General features: G+C 42.0%; 2 protein-coding genes across 2 annotated transcripts in view; both read right to left on the reverse strand.

Moving 5' to 3' along the window:
- LOC307021453 (secretagogin-like) overlaps positions 1–327 on the reverse strand; it is a 49,675-nt gene extending 49,348 nt beyond the window's left edge. The window contains exon 1 of the mRNA XM_079653583.1: positions 153–327. Coding sequence (XP_079509709.1) covers positions 153–210 — 58 coding nt within the window. The 5' untranslated portion in view covers positions 211–327. The remainder of the gene's footprint in view (positions 1–152) is intronic.
- Positions 328–398: 71 nt separating this feature from the next.
- carmil1 (capping protein regulator and myosin 1 linker 1) overlaps positions 399–14,226 on the reverse strand; it is an 80,835-nt gene continuing 67,007 nt past the window's right edge. Inside the window, exons 37-38 of the mRNA XM_079653552.1 lie at positions 9,823–9,981; positions 399–2,211 (exon numbers count right to left, since the gene is read on the reverse strand). Coding sequence (XP_079509678.1) covers positions 2,087–2,211; positions 9,823–9,981 — 284 coding nt within the window. The 3' untranslated portion in view covers positions 399–2,086. The remainder of the gene's footprint in view (positions 2,212–9,822; positions 9,982–14,226) is intronic.

Raw genomic sequence — 14,226 nt, forward strand, 5'->3', positions numbered from 1 at the left:
CAATCACCCCGCTGTGGATCAATAAAGGTTCATCTTACCTTAAACTAGACACATTTGAAAGGTATAATAAACATTATTTACTCAGTTTTTATGCTGAATATACCGACAAAACTCACTCTCATATTGACATCAGAGCCATAACATCTTCTTACCTTCCAGGTCGAAATGTTCCCAGATCTGTAGGAAGGCGGCAGCGTCCAGTCTGTCCATGGTGCTGACAACAAAACAAAGAAAACAAGAAACCAAACACAGATGATCCGTTATTCTCTGAGAGAAAAAGTATTCTGATTCAAATAGTCTCTCAGCGAAATGACACTGAAGAGGGACCCAACAGCTTGTATATAAAGGAGGGAGGGGGAGAGAGTGAGGGAAAACGCAGGGGAGAGAAACAGAGACTGAACAGTTAAACAGGATTTATTGGTATAAACATAGAAATACAGAAATATCTGACAGAAATGTCACATTTCCAGGCTTGTAGATCCACTGAAACACACAATAAAACACATTATTTACCAAGTCTTTAAAAAAGACTTGGTAAAAGATTTATTTTCAAATAATGTCAAAAATATTTCCCTATAAAATAAAAACCATCACCTTAAATGGAAACTAATGCAGATTCAACAGCATGTTTTTCTAGTACTTTTTTTTTTTTTACAATATAAACCCCCAGAGTTTGTGCTTTTCACTCTGATATAAACCCCATTTATTTGATACAGAACCATAAACATAGTGTTGTTAGCACATATTTACATTGATACATAATACATGTGTAAGTGCAGCAGTACATGATTTACAGAAATCAGTTTGTTATAGGCCAAGACACAGGTTGAAACCTGACATTAAATATGAATGTGAGGAAAAAAACATGTATCTTTTCATATGCTAACATCTCACAGTGGACATTCTGAATTGTGGCGGCAGGACATAAAAGTGTTCACAAGTCTAAATGTGGAAACAACAACAGCATAGGATTGTAGGTTATTGCTCTTGTCAGTGTTGTTTGACTTTCCAGGCACTATTAGACACCAGATCAGATATACAGTCATTTCAGAAACTTCTTTGAGTTTTTGTTACATAAACGTGGATGTTAAAATGAACAGTATGTATATATATTCATACATATTATATAAGTCAGAATGACAACATTATATGAACACAGAAACTCAACCAAGAGTTGTTTTTCTGCATTTTACACCACACAAAGTGTATGTTTTCAGTGTAAGAAACATCTGTTTAATTGAAAATAAACCTATTTATTATATTATTTATTTATGTATGTATTTTTTCAAAAATGATTTATACCTTGTTATTGAGCCTCTTTAATTTGGAAATAGTAATTTCATAAAACAAAGAAAATATGGCTTTTCCAGAGCGTTCAACCACATCATCTTTAGCAGTCATGGACAAGATGGACGTTCTTCAAAAATGAAGAGGGAATTTTTCTTAACATTAATTTGAACTTTTGATACATATAAAACAAAAGAGTTACATTCTGGCTTTAGCAGCAGAATTATCTTTGTCTTTGTACACTTTCTTGTTGTAATTTTGACATTTTCTAATTTACAGACAGTAAATGTTTCAAGGCGAGCGGTGAATGTTTAGAGGATAAAAATATATTTATATATTAGAGCCTTATCTCCTGAAGACCTGCTGGTAGAAGTGCCCAGCATTGGTTCAGCTGCAGAGGGGAAACACAGTAAAACAAACTGCCTCCACCTGGACGTCCTCACAGAGAGACTCCTTCTCCTCAGTGCTTTGGACTAACTGACCTTTTTATATCTGGATGTGGTTATCTAACAGATGTCTCTGCAGCAGATACAACATGTCTTTATGGTCCTATTAGAGCTGTTGACAGAGGAGGTAATGGAGCTGTTCTGGTGTCCATGGCTGAGCAGCTGGCACTGATCCAGGGTCAGGAAACTGATTATAGCGTGACTCTAAATTATTTACAGTGTCCTCACCAGGAATGGTAAAAATTAATCATTGTCCACTGTCTCTGCCTTGACTGTTTGTTTTTGATAGGTTGCTTAGAGTTTTTCAAATGTAGAGGGAATCAGGATTTAAAAGAGAAGACATGTTGCTGGTGTCAGAGTGAAGGGGAGTCGTCTGAATCGTCCTCTGATTTGCTATCAGACTTCAGATCAGCGGTCCAAGATAAAAACTCCTCCTCAGCTGGACTGAGATCAGTGTCTGCCAGGGATGGAGGACTCACTGCAGGGAGAATAAAGATGAAGAAAAAGCATGAGGGAAACAGCTGGACTGAAACAATGGAAGATATTGGAAGGACTATCAACAAAAAAACGCAGTTGAATGCACATTACTTCCCATACATACATGCATTTTGACCAAGAAGTTTAGGGTAAGAATATCAAAAAGAAAATCCATTTGACATTATATAAAAGATACAAATTGATTTGCATTGTGGGAAATAAGTATTTGATCCCCTTGCAACCAACAAGGATTCTGGCTCCCACAGACTGTTACATAAGTCCTCTTCCTTTAAGAAAGTACACCTAATATCAACTTGTTACCTGTATAAAAGACACCTGTCCACAGAATCAATCAATCAGATTCCAACCTCTCTACCATGGGCCAGACTAAAGGGCTGTCTAAAGGCACGGACACACCAGGCCGATTATCGGCGTCGGTGGGCGTCAGGCCGACGATGAGCGTCGACACGCCCTACTCAGATTGGTGTGTCCCGCACCGTCGGGTCTTTTCAGCCGTGCCGACGCCTTTTCGAGCGAAAATCGGCGGGCAGTTGGCCAAAGAAATCACTCTGATTGGCTGTTCAGCTAGCGAATCAGTGCATGAGAAGCGAAACGGAAGTGAGGGACCCAAACAAACTATTAAGAAGGCAAATCTGAGATTTTATTTAACTCCAGCTCTCGACACAGATTTGGGAAAGCCCCATGAGCTTCTCGTTGTAGAGTGAAAATGGAACGGACACACACTATTTGTTGTTTGTTTATATCCAGGGATACAAACACACGTATGGTGAAAAAAGAGAGAACTATTCGAAGCAGAAAAAAAACAGCGTAATATACCATCTGGCGAGGCGTGCAAAGAAAAAGCTACTTCTTAATCCAGATATCTTGGCATGACTCGCGCATGCACGCACACACGTTCATGGTTGTGGCAGAAAGATATGGACACAAGATGTGTGCAAATGTATTAAGTATCCTATCCATGTGAACATGATTTAAGTGGTGGGGGACCTCACCTCCTCTAGTGGGGCATGCTCCCCCGGGAAGATTTTTTTTTAAATATTGAAGAATTTACAGCAGGGGTGGGGAACCTTTTTCCTTTCAATTTTTACAACATCCTCCGAGGGCCGTACAAATTATTGAAATCAACCTCTGCTTAAAAAAATAAAATCACAGCCCATTCATGTGGCCTTTCTTTCATGCTGTGCAAAGAAAAAGCAACCTCTTAATCCAGATATCTCAAAATGACTCGCGCATGCATGCACGAGCACGGTTGTGGCATGACCACCAAAACAGAAAGATATGGACACAAGATGTGCACTTTGAGAGCAACATTAGGAGATCTATGGATACATCCCAACACCCATTTGAAACAGAACTGTAAGCAGATTTTCTTTTTGGATATTTTACAAATCACTCTCCTTTTAAACTGTATTCTTGTTTATTAATAACAACTTTGTTTTACTGTCATATAGTATTTTATAACTGTTTTTCATTTAGTCTCTAATGTCTCATTAATAATTATAATGATCATATCAAGGTGTGCCTTAACCTCACTGAGCTGAGGTTATTTGAGCCTCTCAGGAGAGAGCTCTCTTTCACCTGGTTGTAGAAAAGCTCTTTAAATTCGTTAGCATAGCTAGCTAACCAGATGCTAATAACAACAGATCGTCACTGTGCTTACAACTAAAGACAGCCACGCAAACACTGCGGCATGTGTACGGCTCCTTGTGGGTACTGCAATATTTGAAGAACTGGAGCGGCGTTCCGGTGTTCTCCGTCAGCACTCTAGTCTACACTCCTTTCCGACGAGACATATACCACGTGAAGACACGTTACTCTCGTGTTGTGTTCAAGGAACCTGCCCTTGGCCAGGAAAAACAGGCACTCGCTTGTTTAATTATTTTGTGGTCTAGATTTCTTCTTCTTTTTTGAAGTGAAAAGTTGTCCGTTAGTCGGACTGACTGACGGACGGACCCCCCCCCCCCCCCCCCACTCCCAAAACGAAAACCCTTCGGTTCTCCACGAATTACACAAGTCACCCAAATCAGCGTTAAAAAAGCGGGAGGCGCCGAAAAGCGACTAATTTGCATCACTCTATATCACGCAGTCTGTTCTCCTTCTCTCGGTGTATCACGCAGTCTGTCTTCCGGTTGTTGCCTCTTTTGAATGACGAATACACACTACCGACGCCTGCTGGTAAGGAGAGTTATTGCCACTTACGCATGCGCAGTTCTTACGTGCTTCTTGGCTGTCGGCTGAAGTCTTTGCGCTGTGTTCTAGTGCGAGACATGGCCAAAACGCAGAGACGCGAAGCGACGCAACAGTCGGGTCCGTCTGTGTCAGTTCTTTGTTGTCAGATTGGTGTGTCCGGGCCTTAAGGACCTCAGGGACATGATTGTAGACCTGCACAAGGCTGGGATTGGCTACAAGACCATCAGAAAGCAGCTTGCTGAGAAGGAGACAACTGTTGGTGCCATTATTTGAAAATGGATGGGGAAAAAAATGGGCATCAATCAACAATCAATGGCCCTCTTTCTGGGGTTCCACACAAGATCTGGCCCCGTGGGGTATTGATGATCATGAGAAAGGTGAGGTATCAGCCAAGGACTACACGGGAGGAACTTGTTAATGATCTCAAGGCAGCTGGGACCACAGACCAAAGAAAACTATTGGTAAAACACTGCACCATAATGGATCATTATGCTTTGGGGGTGTTTCTCTGCTAAGGGGACAGGAGGACTTCACTTCATCGAGGATGTACGGGGCAATGTACCTGTTACGTGCTGGGTGTGTTTTTCTCTGTCTCTCTGCTGTGCAGGTACACCTGGTCCGCCCCTGGCTTCGTCTTCCCCAGGTGTCCTGATGACATTCAGCTGGGGATGACTTAAAGAGGAGAAGCTGACGGAGAAGAGGTCTCTTTTCCCGTCCTGAAACCGAGGGATTACGACCGTGGCATTCCTCTCACCTCGTGTGGATATATTTATATTTTGCTGTATTTTTTTGTGTGAACTCTGGAGGATATTAGTATAGGTTTTTCGCGGCTTTGTTTCCTTCCCAGTAGGCCGTTTTTGGACCTTTGGGTAGAGGAGGGAAGTCTGGGTCCTACGGCTCATGGTGTGGCTGGCCCAGGCCCCCTTCTTCTTTTTTTCTTTGTTTTCCGATCCTCCAGACTTGGTTCATTATTTCCGGTAGGCACGCATGTGAGTTATAAAATAAATGCCCGTCAATAACTGAATTCTGTGTTTGGCGTGGTTGTTTTTATGTTGCGGGTCTTCCCACGAGCCACTACCGCTTGGTAGGGGGACGTTACGTAACATATGGGGGGTCGTCCAAAGGCTGTCTCGGGCAGGTGCCGGTGTTCTTTCTAGAACGGCCCTTGACAGCATATATATTTTGCTTTGTGTGTGCAGTGTAGGATGGCTAGAGTGATAGCCTAGCTGGTTTCAGTTTTTTTTTTTTTTTTTTTTTCTTGGAGTGAGTTTAGGTAGGATTTTTGTGCTATGGAGTTTGAGCTAGAGGGATTTGCTAGTGGTCCGACTCGGGAGAAGTTGGACGCCTGTAGTAAAGCCCAGCTGGAGCTAATTGCAAGCAGATTTAACGTTGCAATTAGCAAACAGCACAAGAAGCAGGTCATCAAGGAACAGCTGTTGGCGGCACTTATAGAGAAGGAAGTGTTACCGGAGGAAACGGGCGCTACCTATTTATCTAAAGACGAGGAAACCGAGGAAGCTCCGACAATGAGCGAGCTTCAGCTTCAGCTACGTAAATTAATTATTAGAGAGAAGGAGATTGATAACAATCTAAGAGAGAAGGAGATCGACTGCAATCTCGAAATCAGGAAACTAGAGGAGGAGTCTAATCGAATGCTTCGTTTGAAGGAACTGGAGTTATCGGCAGTGTCGCACCAAACTCAGCAGTTGGGATCCGCACATCCTCATGAGTTTAATGTGGGTAAATACACCCGATTTATTCCAGTGTTCAATGAGAGGGACGTGGATAATTTTTTTATTCTTTTCGAACGGGTTGCAACAACCTTGAAGTGGCCTAGGGATGTGTGGACTGTGATGCTTCAGTGCGTTCTAACGGGGAAGACTCAGGAGGTATACGCTGCATTGTCTGACGAGGTCAGCCGGGATTATGGGCAGGTGAAAGCAGCAATTCTGCGCGCTTATGAGCTTGTGCCAGAGGCGTATCGTCAGAGGTTTCGCAGTTTCAGAAAAAGGGATTCTCAGGCTTATGTGGAGTTCGCTCGTGAGAAAGAGGACTATTTGATCGATGGTGCTCGTCGACGGGGGTAAGATCTCTAGAGGACATGAGAACATTGAGGCTCATGGAGGACTTTAAAAACTGTTTGCCTGACAGAGTAACCACATACATAAATGAGCAAAAACCTGTGAAACTGTCTGACGCTGCGGTCCTGGCTGACGAGTATGTCCTCACTCACAAGTCTGTCTTCGGTAAGAGGGATAGCGCGCAGGCCCGGTTTTGTGACAACAAGGTCAGGGAAAGCTCCGATAACGTGCAATTACAGGGCAGCATGTCGAGAGCTGTGGAGGAAAATGAGAGGGAGGTGAATTAGGGAACCAGAGATAGCCCAGTGTGTTATTTCTGCAAGAAAAGAGGTCATATTGTGGCGAATTGTTATGCGTTGCGGGATGAGAGGAAGCCTGTAAAGACGGTCGCCCTTGTCAATACTCCTCAACCGGGTTCTCCTAAATCAGAACTGGAAGTGTTTGCTCCGTTTCTTATGCAGGGAGTGGTGTCTTTGCTTGGGAAGAACAACAGGGTTCCAGTTACCATTTTGAGGGATACAGCAGCATCACAATCTTTTATCACGAGTGGTGTGTTGCCCCTCTCGGAGGAGTCTGCTGTTAATTCCGGTGTTCTTGTGAGGGGGTTTGGGATGCAATATGTAGGTTCACCCTTACATTATATTCACCTTGAGTCAGATCTAGTTACAGGGCCGGTGATTGTCGGCGTTCGGTCATGTTTTCCTATTGAGGGAGTAGATCTGGTCTTGGGGAATGATTTGGCCGGTGGCAGTGTGCTCGTTAAGCCGGGGGTGAATGCGGTTGCAGTCACCCGCGTAAGGTCAAAGGGGGAGTTGGACGGACCGATCAGGGACCCTCCATCATGGCGCTAGCGTGGGAAAACAGGTAAGATAAGCCCCGGGGCTGTTCGTAAACCTGTCACTGCCGGTGTGGTGGAGCTGTCCAGACCTGAAAGTGACCCCCCCGTCACCTCGGAGACCCCGATCGCTGCGGAGACTCCGACGAATGTTGAGTCTCATTTGGCACACTTGCCTGACGCGCAGCGTGCAGATTTTCAGGAGCTGATCATCAGGTCGAGCGCTCTGTGTCGTACCGCTCCGGGAGATTCGATCACCACCAGCGGGTGTGTTCCACCATTGAAAGAGAAGCACTGGCTATGGTTCTGGCTTTAATCCACTTTAAACTTTGTGTGTATTGAGTGATATGTAGCCGGTTCGGTGTGTGGATTGAGTGGTGTAGCACGTCTGTCGACTTAGTCGATTGTTGTGATTGTTTTGTTTTCTTTAAAAAAAATTTTTTTTTAAAAAATCACTAACTCATGGTGGGGGTGTTATGTGCTGGGTGTGTTTTTCTCTGTCTCTCTGCTGTGCAGGTACACCTGGTCCGCCCCTGGCTCCGCCTTCCCCAGGTGACCTGATGACATTCAGCTGGGGATGACTTAAAGAGGAGAAGCTGAAGGAGAAGAGGTCTCTTTTCCCGTCCTGAAACCGAGGGATTACGACCGTGGCTTTCCTCTCACCTCGTGTGGATATATTTATAATTTGCTGTATTCTTTTGTGTGAACTCTGGAGGATATTAGTATAGGTTTTTCGCGGCTTTGTTTCCTTCCCAGTAGGCTGTGTTTGGACCTTTGGGTAGAGGAGGGAAGTCTGGGTCCTACGGCTCATGGTGTGGCTGGCCCAGGCCCCCTTCTTCTTTTTTTGTTTGTTTTCCGATCGTCCAGACTTGGTTCCTTATTGCCGGTAGGCACGCATGTGAGTTACGGCTGTGCTGAAAATAAATGCCCGTCGATAACTGAATTCTGTGTTTGGCGTGGTTGTTTTTATGTTGCGGGTCTTCCCACGAGCCACTACCGCTTGGTAGGGGGACGGGACGTAACAGTACCGTAAAACAATCTTAGTCGATAGCCTCCTTCCCTCAGCCAGGACTCTGAAAATGGGTCACGGAGGGAGCTTCCAGCAGGACAATGACCCTGAACATACGGCCAAGGCAACACAGGAGTGGCTTAAGAAGAAGCACATTCAGGTGATGGAGGGGCCTAGCCAGTCTCCGGAACTTAATCACATAGAAAATCTGTGGAGGGAGCTGAAGCTTCCCGATGTCAAGCACCAGCTTCAAAACCTGAAGGATTTGGAGAGGATCTTCAGAGAGGAGTGGACCAACATCCTTCCTGAGATGTGCACAGACCTGGAGACCAACTACAAGAAGCGTCTGACCTCTGTCTGTCCAACAAGGGTTTCTCCACCAAGTACTAACACATGTTCTGCAAGGGCATCAAATACTTATTTCCCACAGTTCAATGAAAATACATTTTAATCTTTTTTATAATGTCAATTTCTAGATTTTCTTGTTGATATTCTTACTCTCACTGTTAATATAAACCTACCATTACAATTACGGACTGTTATTTTTTTTTGACTGCTATTTCTTTGTAAGAGGGCAAACTTACAAAATCTTCAAGGGATCAAATATTCATTTCCTCCACTGTAACTAATCACACTTACTCATGTACTGTACTTAAAGAGGCCCTATTCTGCTCATTGTCAGGTGTATATCAGTATTTAGTGTCTCTGACACGTCTCCATGCTTTAATGTTCAAAAAGCTCTCTATTTTTCTCATATTGCCTGTGTTGCAGCACCTCTTTTCACCCTCCGTCTGAAACCAGAGCCCAGTCTGCTCTGATTGGTTAGCTGGCCGGCTAATTTGATTGGTCAACCCCCTTCGAGATTCCCCGTCCCTTAGCCTATCACGTACAAGGTGGTGGTGCGCTAGCCAATAGAAGTGCGAGTTTTACAGTACATAGTGATGTTATTATGTTACAATAGTAAACATAGGAACTACAGGAAAGGGAAAACCCCATGAAGCACAATAGGGCCCCTTTAACTAAATATTTTAGGTACTTGTAATTAAACACATTTTTACATCATGCTACTTTAATCTTTTACTCCACTATATTTTGTAGGCAGGTGTATTTTTTTACTGAACAACATTTATCTTTAGCCTTCGTTAGTAGCTACTTTGCAGATTCAGATTATTAATACCAAATATAAATCAACTAGTAATTTTTTTTATAAGGATTAATGATAACACCGGGATATTCATTGCATACAAAAAATCATTTTGTGGCTAAAGTCTACTGTTGTTCGTAAGTATTATTTAGCTACCAACAATGAAAGCAGGCCCTGAAAGCAACCTTTTTAAACCAATGAAAGGTTCTCAATAGTTCCTTGATTTTTTATTGAAATGTCTTAATATACAGAGTGGTGATTGTGGCTTCATAGACAACCATGCAGAGTCTTAAATAGGATTTGTGTGCTGGAAAGACTGAGTTTATTCGAACCGAAGGCTGGGAGGGACTTGGTTCTCTCTCGGTCGTCCTCGCTGGAGAAAAGATGAGGAGGAGCTGAACTCTTCAGAGAGGACCAGTGTCTGCCACCAACGCTGTGATCTCCCGCTGGACTGAGCGGCTCAAACGCATCACCATCCCCAGGAAACACATCTGCAGGCCGAAGAGAAACAACAAATCTGATTTGTATAAAATGATCCTAAAGAAACATTTCACCAAACATTTTGTATTATTAGTTTGTTCCCTAACGTGGACCTAGGAAGAGTTGAGACTGGAGTGAGTTGAACAACTACAGAAAACAATAAACTTATTAGAAAATATGCAAGTATATGTTCCTGGGTTTTACTGGCATGATAAACATTTTAATCCTCAATTTTGAAATATTTTGTTACCTGAATAAATACATAACTAAAAAAGAAAGATACATACATACTGTACATTTTTTTTATCTGCAGTGCCTACTTTTAATTAATTCTATTTTATTATTTTAATGGACTTAATTAGGATTATAAGGATATTGTTACAGCTACCATTCTGTAAATAACTATGTCACATTTTCTTCCAGGGTGTAATTAACGCTCTTTAAATGTGTCCATTAACTTCAGCTTGTCTCTTGTTTAATAACACCTCTTTTTGCTCAACAACTTGCCTTTGTGATTACGTAAAATAAATGCTTTTTAAGGAAAAAGACAGAGTTCTTTTAAAGGCGTAATTACAGTCGAGTGTTAAACTCCAACACACACTGACACTCTGACATGTCAAGTACAGGCTTTGACCTTTGCTTCAGATGTGTTTGGTGTGTGGAGGCGTCAAATACGGCCTCCAAAGCATTCATTAAACACGTTGTAACCTGGTACATTGAGTGTTTCTGCATGAGTCATGCTACCTTCATCATGAGGAAAGAACATATGAGAGGGAAATAACCCAGCTTCTATGTTCTCAATAGTTCAATCTCATTTAGTGCCTGCAGATTCCCTGCAGATGCATTGTATTTTAGTTTTCGCCCTTCAGTGTTTTGGGTTTCTTGATTTGTGTTTAAGATGGGGTAAGTAATGGAAAAATAGGAAACAGAGTATGCTTGAGGTCCTCTGGTATTTTAAGTTATTTATCTTCTTCAATTTGTGAAAATAAGATAATAATATATTTTTAATCATTTAGCCTTTATTTGATAGTGACATAGAGAGGAAACAAAGGTCCCTGCCAAAATCAAACTGGGGACGTTTGGGTTAAAACTATGCCACAAGGACACTCCAAAATGTTGCATATTTAATACAGCGATATTAGTTATATTCTACTACTTCTACACAACCCTCACATTAATACATAAATCCATAAACAACAACAACAACAACAACAACAACAACATTAAAGCTCACCTATTATGCTACATTTGTACAATATATTATACATTACATTGCATTTAGCTGACGCTTTTATCCAAAGCAACTTACAATAAGTGCGTTCGACCAACAAGATACAAACTTGAAGAAAACAGAATCATATAGGCTAAGTACATCAGGTTTCATAGAGCTAAAACATTTCAAAAGCTACTCAACTGGTTTTAGATAAGCCAGCCCTTTATTAGTATATAAGAGCTTTGTTGGTAATTCTATCGCTCGAAGTGGAGTCGAAAGAGATGAGTTTTCAGTCTGCGCCGGAAGATGTGTAAGCTTTCTGCTGTCCTGATTACAATGGGGAGCTCATTCCACCATTTTGGAGCAAGAATAGCAAACCCACGTGTTTTTCCTGATGGGAACTTGGGTCCCCCTCGCAGTGCGGGTCCAGTGAGCTGTTTGGCTGATGCAGAGCGGAGTGCACGTACTGGGGTGTACAGTTTAACCATGTCCTGGGTATAGGATGGGCCAGATCCATTCGCAGCATGGTACGCAAGTACCAGTGTCTTGAAGTGGATTCTAGCAGTTACTGGAAGCCAGTGAAGGGAGCAGAGGAGCGGCGTAGTGTGGGAACATTTAGGAAGGTTGAAGACCAGACGAGCCGCTATAGGGCCATATCTATACAAAACATGTCTCTGAAGTGGTTTGCTCAACATACCAAACAGATCACCCATTGTAGCCATGCCTCATACCACTCTATTTCAGTCCTCTTAGTAAAGTGCTGATTCTGGGTCTGGCCCTTTATATGTAACCTCCGTTGTACACCAGTTTTTAGAGATGTGGGTAAGGAGGAAAAGAGAAAGGGTTGTATTTTCTGACACTTTGTGAGTCTCCTAACACACCGGGGATACATATTTATGTATAACAGACATTTTGCATAATAGGTGACCTGTAAAAGATCCCGTTTGAATTGTGCCACGAATTACACATACGATGTTTGTCAAGTTAAAAGATAATCTTGCCAGTCAAAAAAAAAAAATGTGTCGTAAAACTGTGAAGTAACCATTTTTTTTGTGTGAAATGGTCAATGAACTACATCTCTGGTCTTGCACAACAACACACGTCACCAAGATGGCCGTCACTACTGTCTTGCTAAACAAGGGATTAACTACCCTCACTATCACCACAATGCAGGGCTGCAGAGTCACGCAATTAACCCATATCTCACGCACTCAAGCCACACATGCCTTTCCTCACGCTAAGTTTTCGTCCAAAATAAATGTATATAAATATAAAAATAAAGTGAAGGAACAGCAAACCGAGCGGTCTACGAAATAAGACGGTCTTCTGGCTTAGTTCAGTAAAGTTGGAACGACGATATTGGGAGATTCTGATTTCACGGATCAATAACTCATGAACAAAACGTTATTCAGACACAAATGATGTCTCCTAAGTACCGTGCGAAGGTTGACAAAGAACTACAATCACATTTTGATAAAAAAAAAATCCAATATGCGCCGTCCTCCGAGCTGGACACATTACATTGGTCTCTATCTGCAGCCGGAGAAGAAACGAGTGCTCAGGGACCGTCTGCAATGTGCAACTCCGAAAAAAGAGAATACAATAATATTCAATCACTATTATAAAGCTTATTACTACCAAACTCACTACACACATCAATAGTCTCCTGTGTGTCATACTACAGCAAGGAGTTTGGAAGAATATGCTTTTGAATAATTTTGGGGAATATTTATAATGTAAAATCTTCAATAAATATGGCATCATCTTCAATAACTTTACTATTATACAGTATATTTCTACCAAACTCACTATTTGCCTTGTTGTTGTTAGCATCTGATTAGCTTACCAGATATTAGAAGCTGTTTCTAAAACAAGGAAAGGGAGAGCTCTGTCCTGTCAGACTGAGAGATAACTACAGCTCAGTGAGGTAAGGGACTCTCTGTTTAGATAGTTAACTTTAGTCTAGTTATCTCAGTGGGTCTCAAACGTTTTGGTCACCATTTATGAGAATAAATGAAAAACAGTTATGAAATACTATGACAATAAAACAACAATACAGTTTAAAAGGTGAGTGATTTCTAAAATATCCAAAAAGAAAAAGAGAATCTGTTTACCATAAATTCATTTTGCTCTCGAAGTGCACCAGGTAGATGCATTTAACTTCAATATTTAAAAAAAAAAATCTTCCCGGGGGGCATGCCCCTGGACCCCCCTAGAGGAGGTGAGGACCCCCCCCCACACTTATAAAATAGCACTTTACCTCTGCTTACACCTATATGCTATTTTATATGCTGTGAGCTGATTATCGAGCTTTCATTGTAAGAGTCACGGGTACACTGTATGTAAGTATTCCACTGTAGCGCCCGTACATTAATGGGAAACCGTAGTTTGTACATGTTCAATACATTTGTAACACTGTACACATAAACGTTTCTTTTTTCGGTTCACCAAAAAAAAAATCTCACTCCAAGCTGAACTCAAATGTTGGCAGCCCTGATACAATGAAACATGTCCAGAAGAATGTCATGCAAAACTGCCTGCCTGCCTGACTTCGTTTGATTCTCTCTGAACTGCCTGATCTTTTTAATGTTTAATGTCAACCATTTGTGCAGATAGTATGAAGTAGAAAAGATCGCGGATGCTAATGTAGCGTTAGCGCTAGCATTTCTCTCCCGGGCTTAAATGGTGTATTATAGAATGATCACACCGGTGTGACAGTACTCTTCAAAGGGTTCACGAAATATGACTCCTACTCTTACTGTTTAACATTTTGGGTTACTTAATGTCACTTCATGTTAAGGCTAATAAAAATGACAAGGCTAAGGCTGTAATGCTAACTAACGTGCTTGCTACTAGCTAGGTAGCTAACTTGATCCAGCCACTCCTGGTCCTTTCATCAGACGGGAAGCGAAAGAACGAGCAAGACCCATTGCTGGTATGATAACAACCTGGTACTAAGAACACAGGCATCTTGTTAAAGTTATCTCATCTATCTCTTATATTTAGCAGAGGAAAACAATTGTGACATCAGTTCTGACATCAC

Source organism: Notothenia rossii (assembly GCF_949606895.1).
Source record: "Notothenia rossii genome assembly, chromosome: 10".
NCBI classification, from domain to species: Eukaryota; Metazoa; Chordata; class Actinopteri; order Perciformes; family Nototheniidae; genus Notothenia; species Notothenia rossii.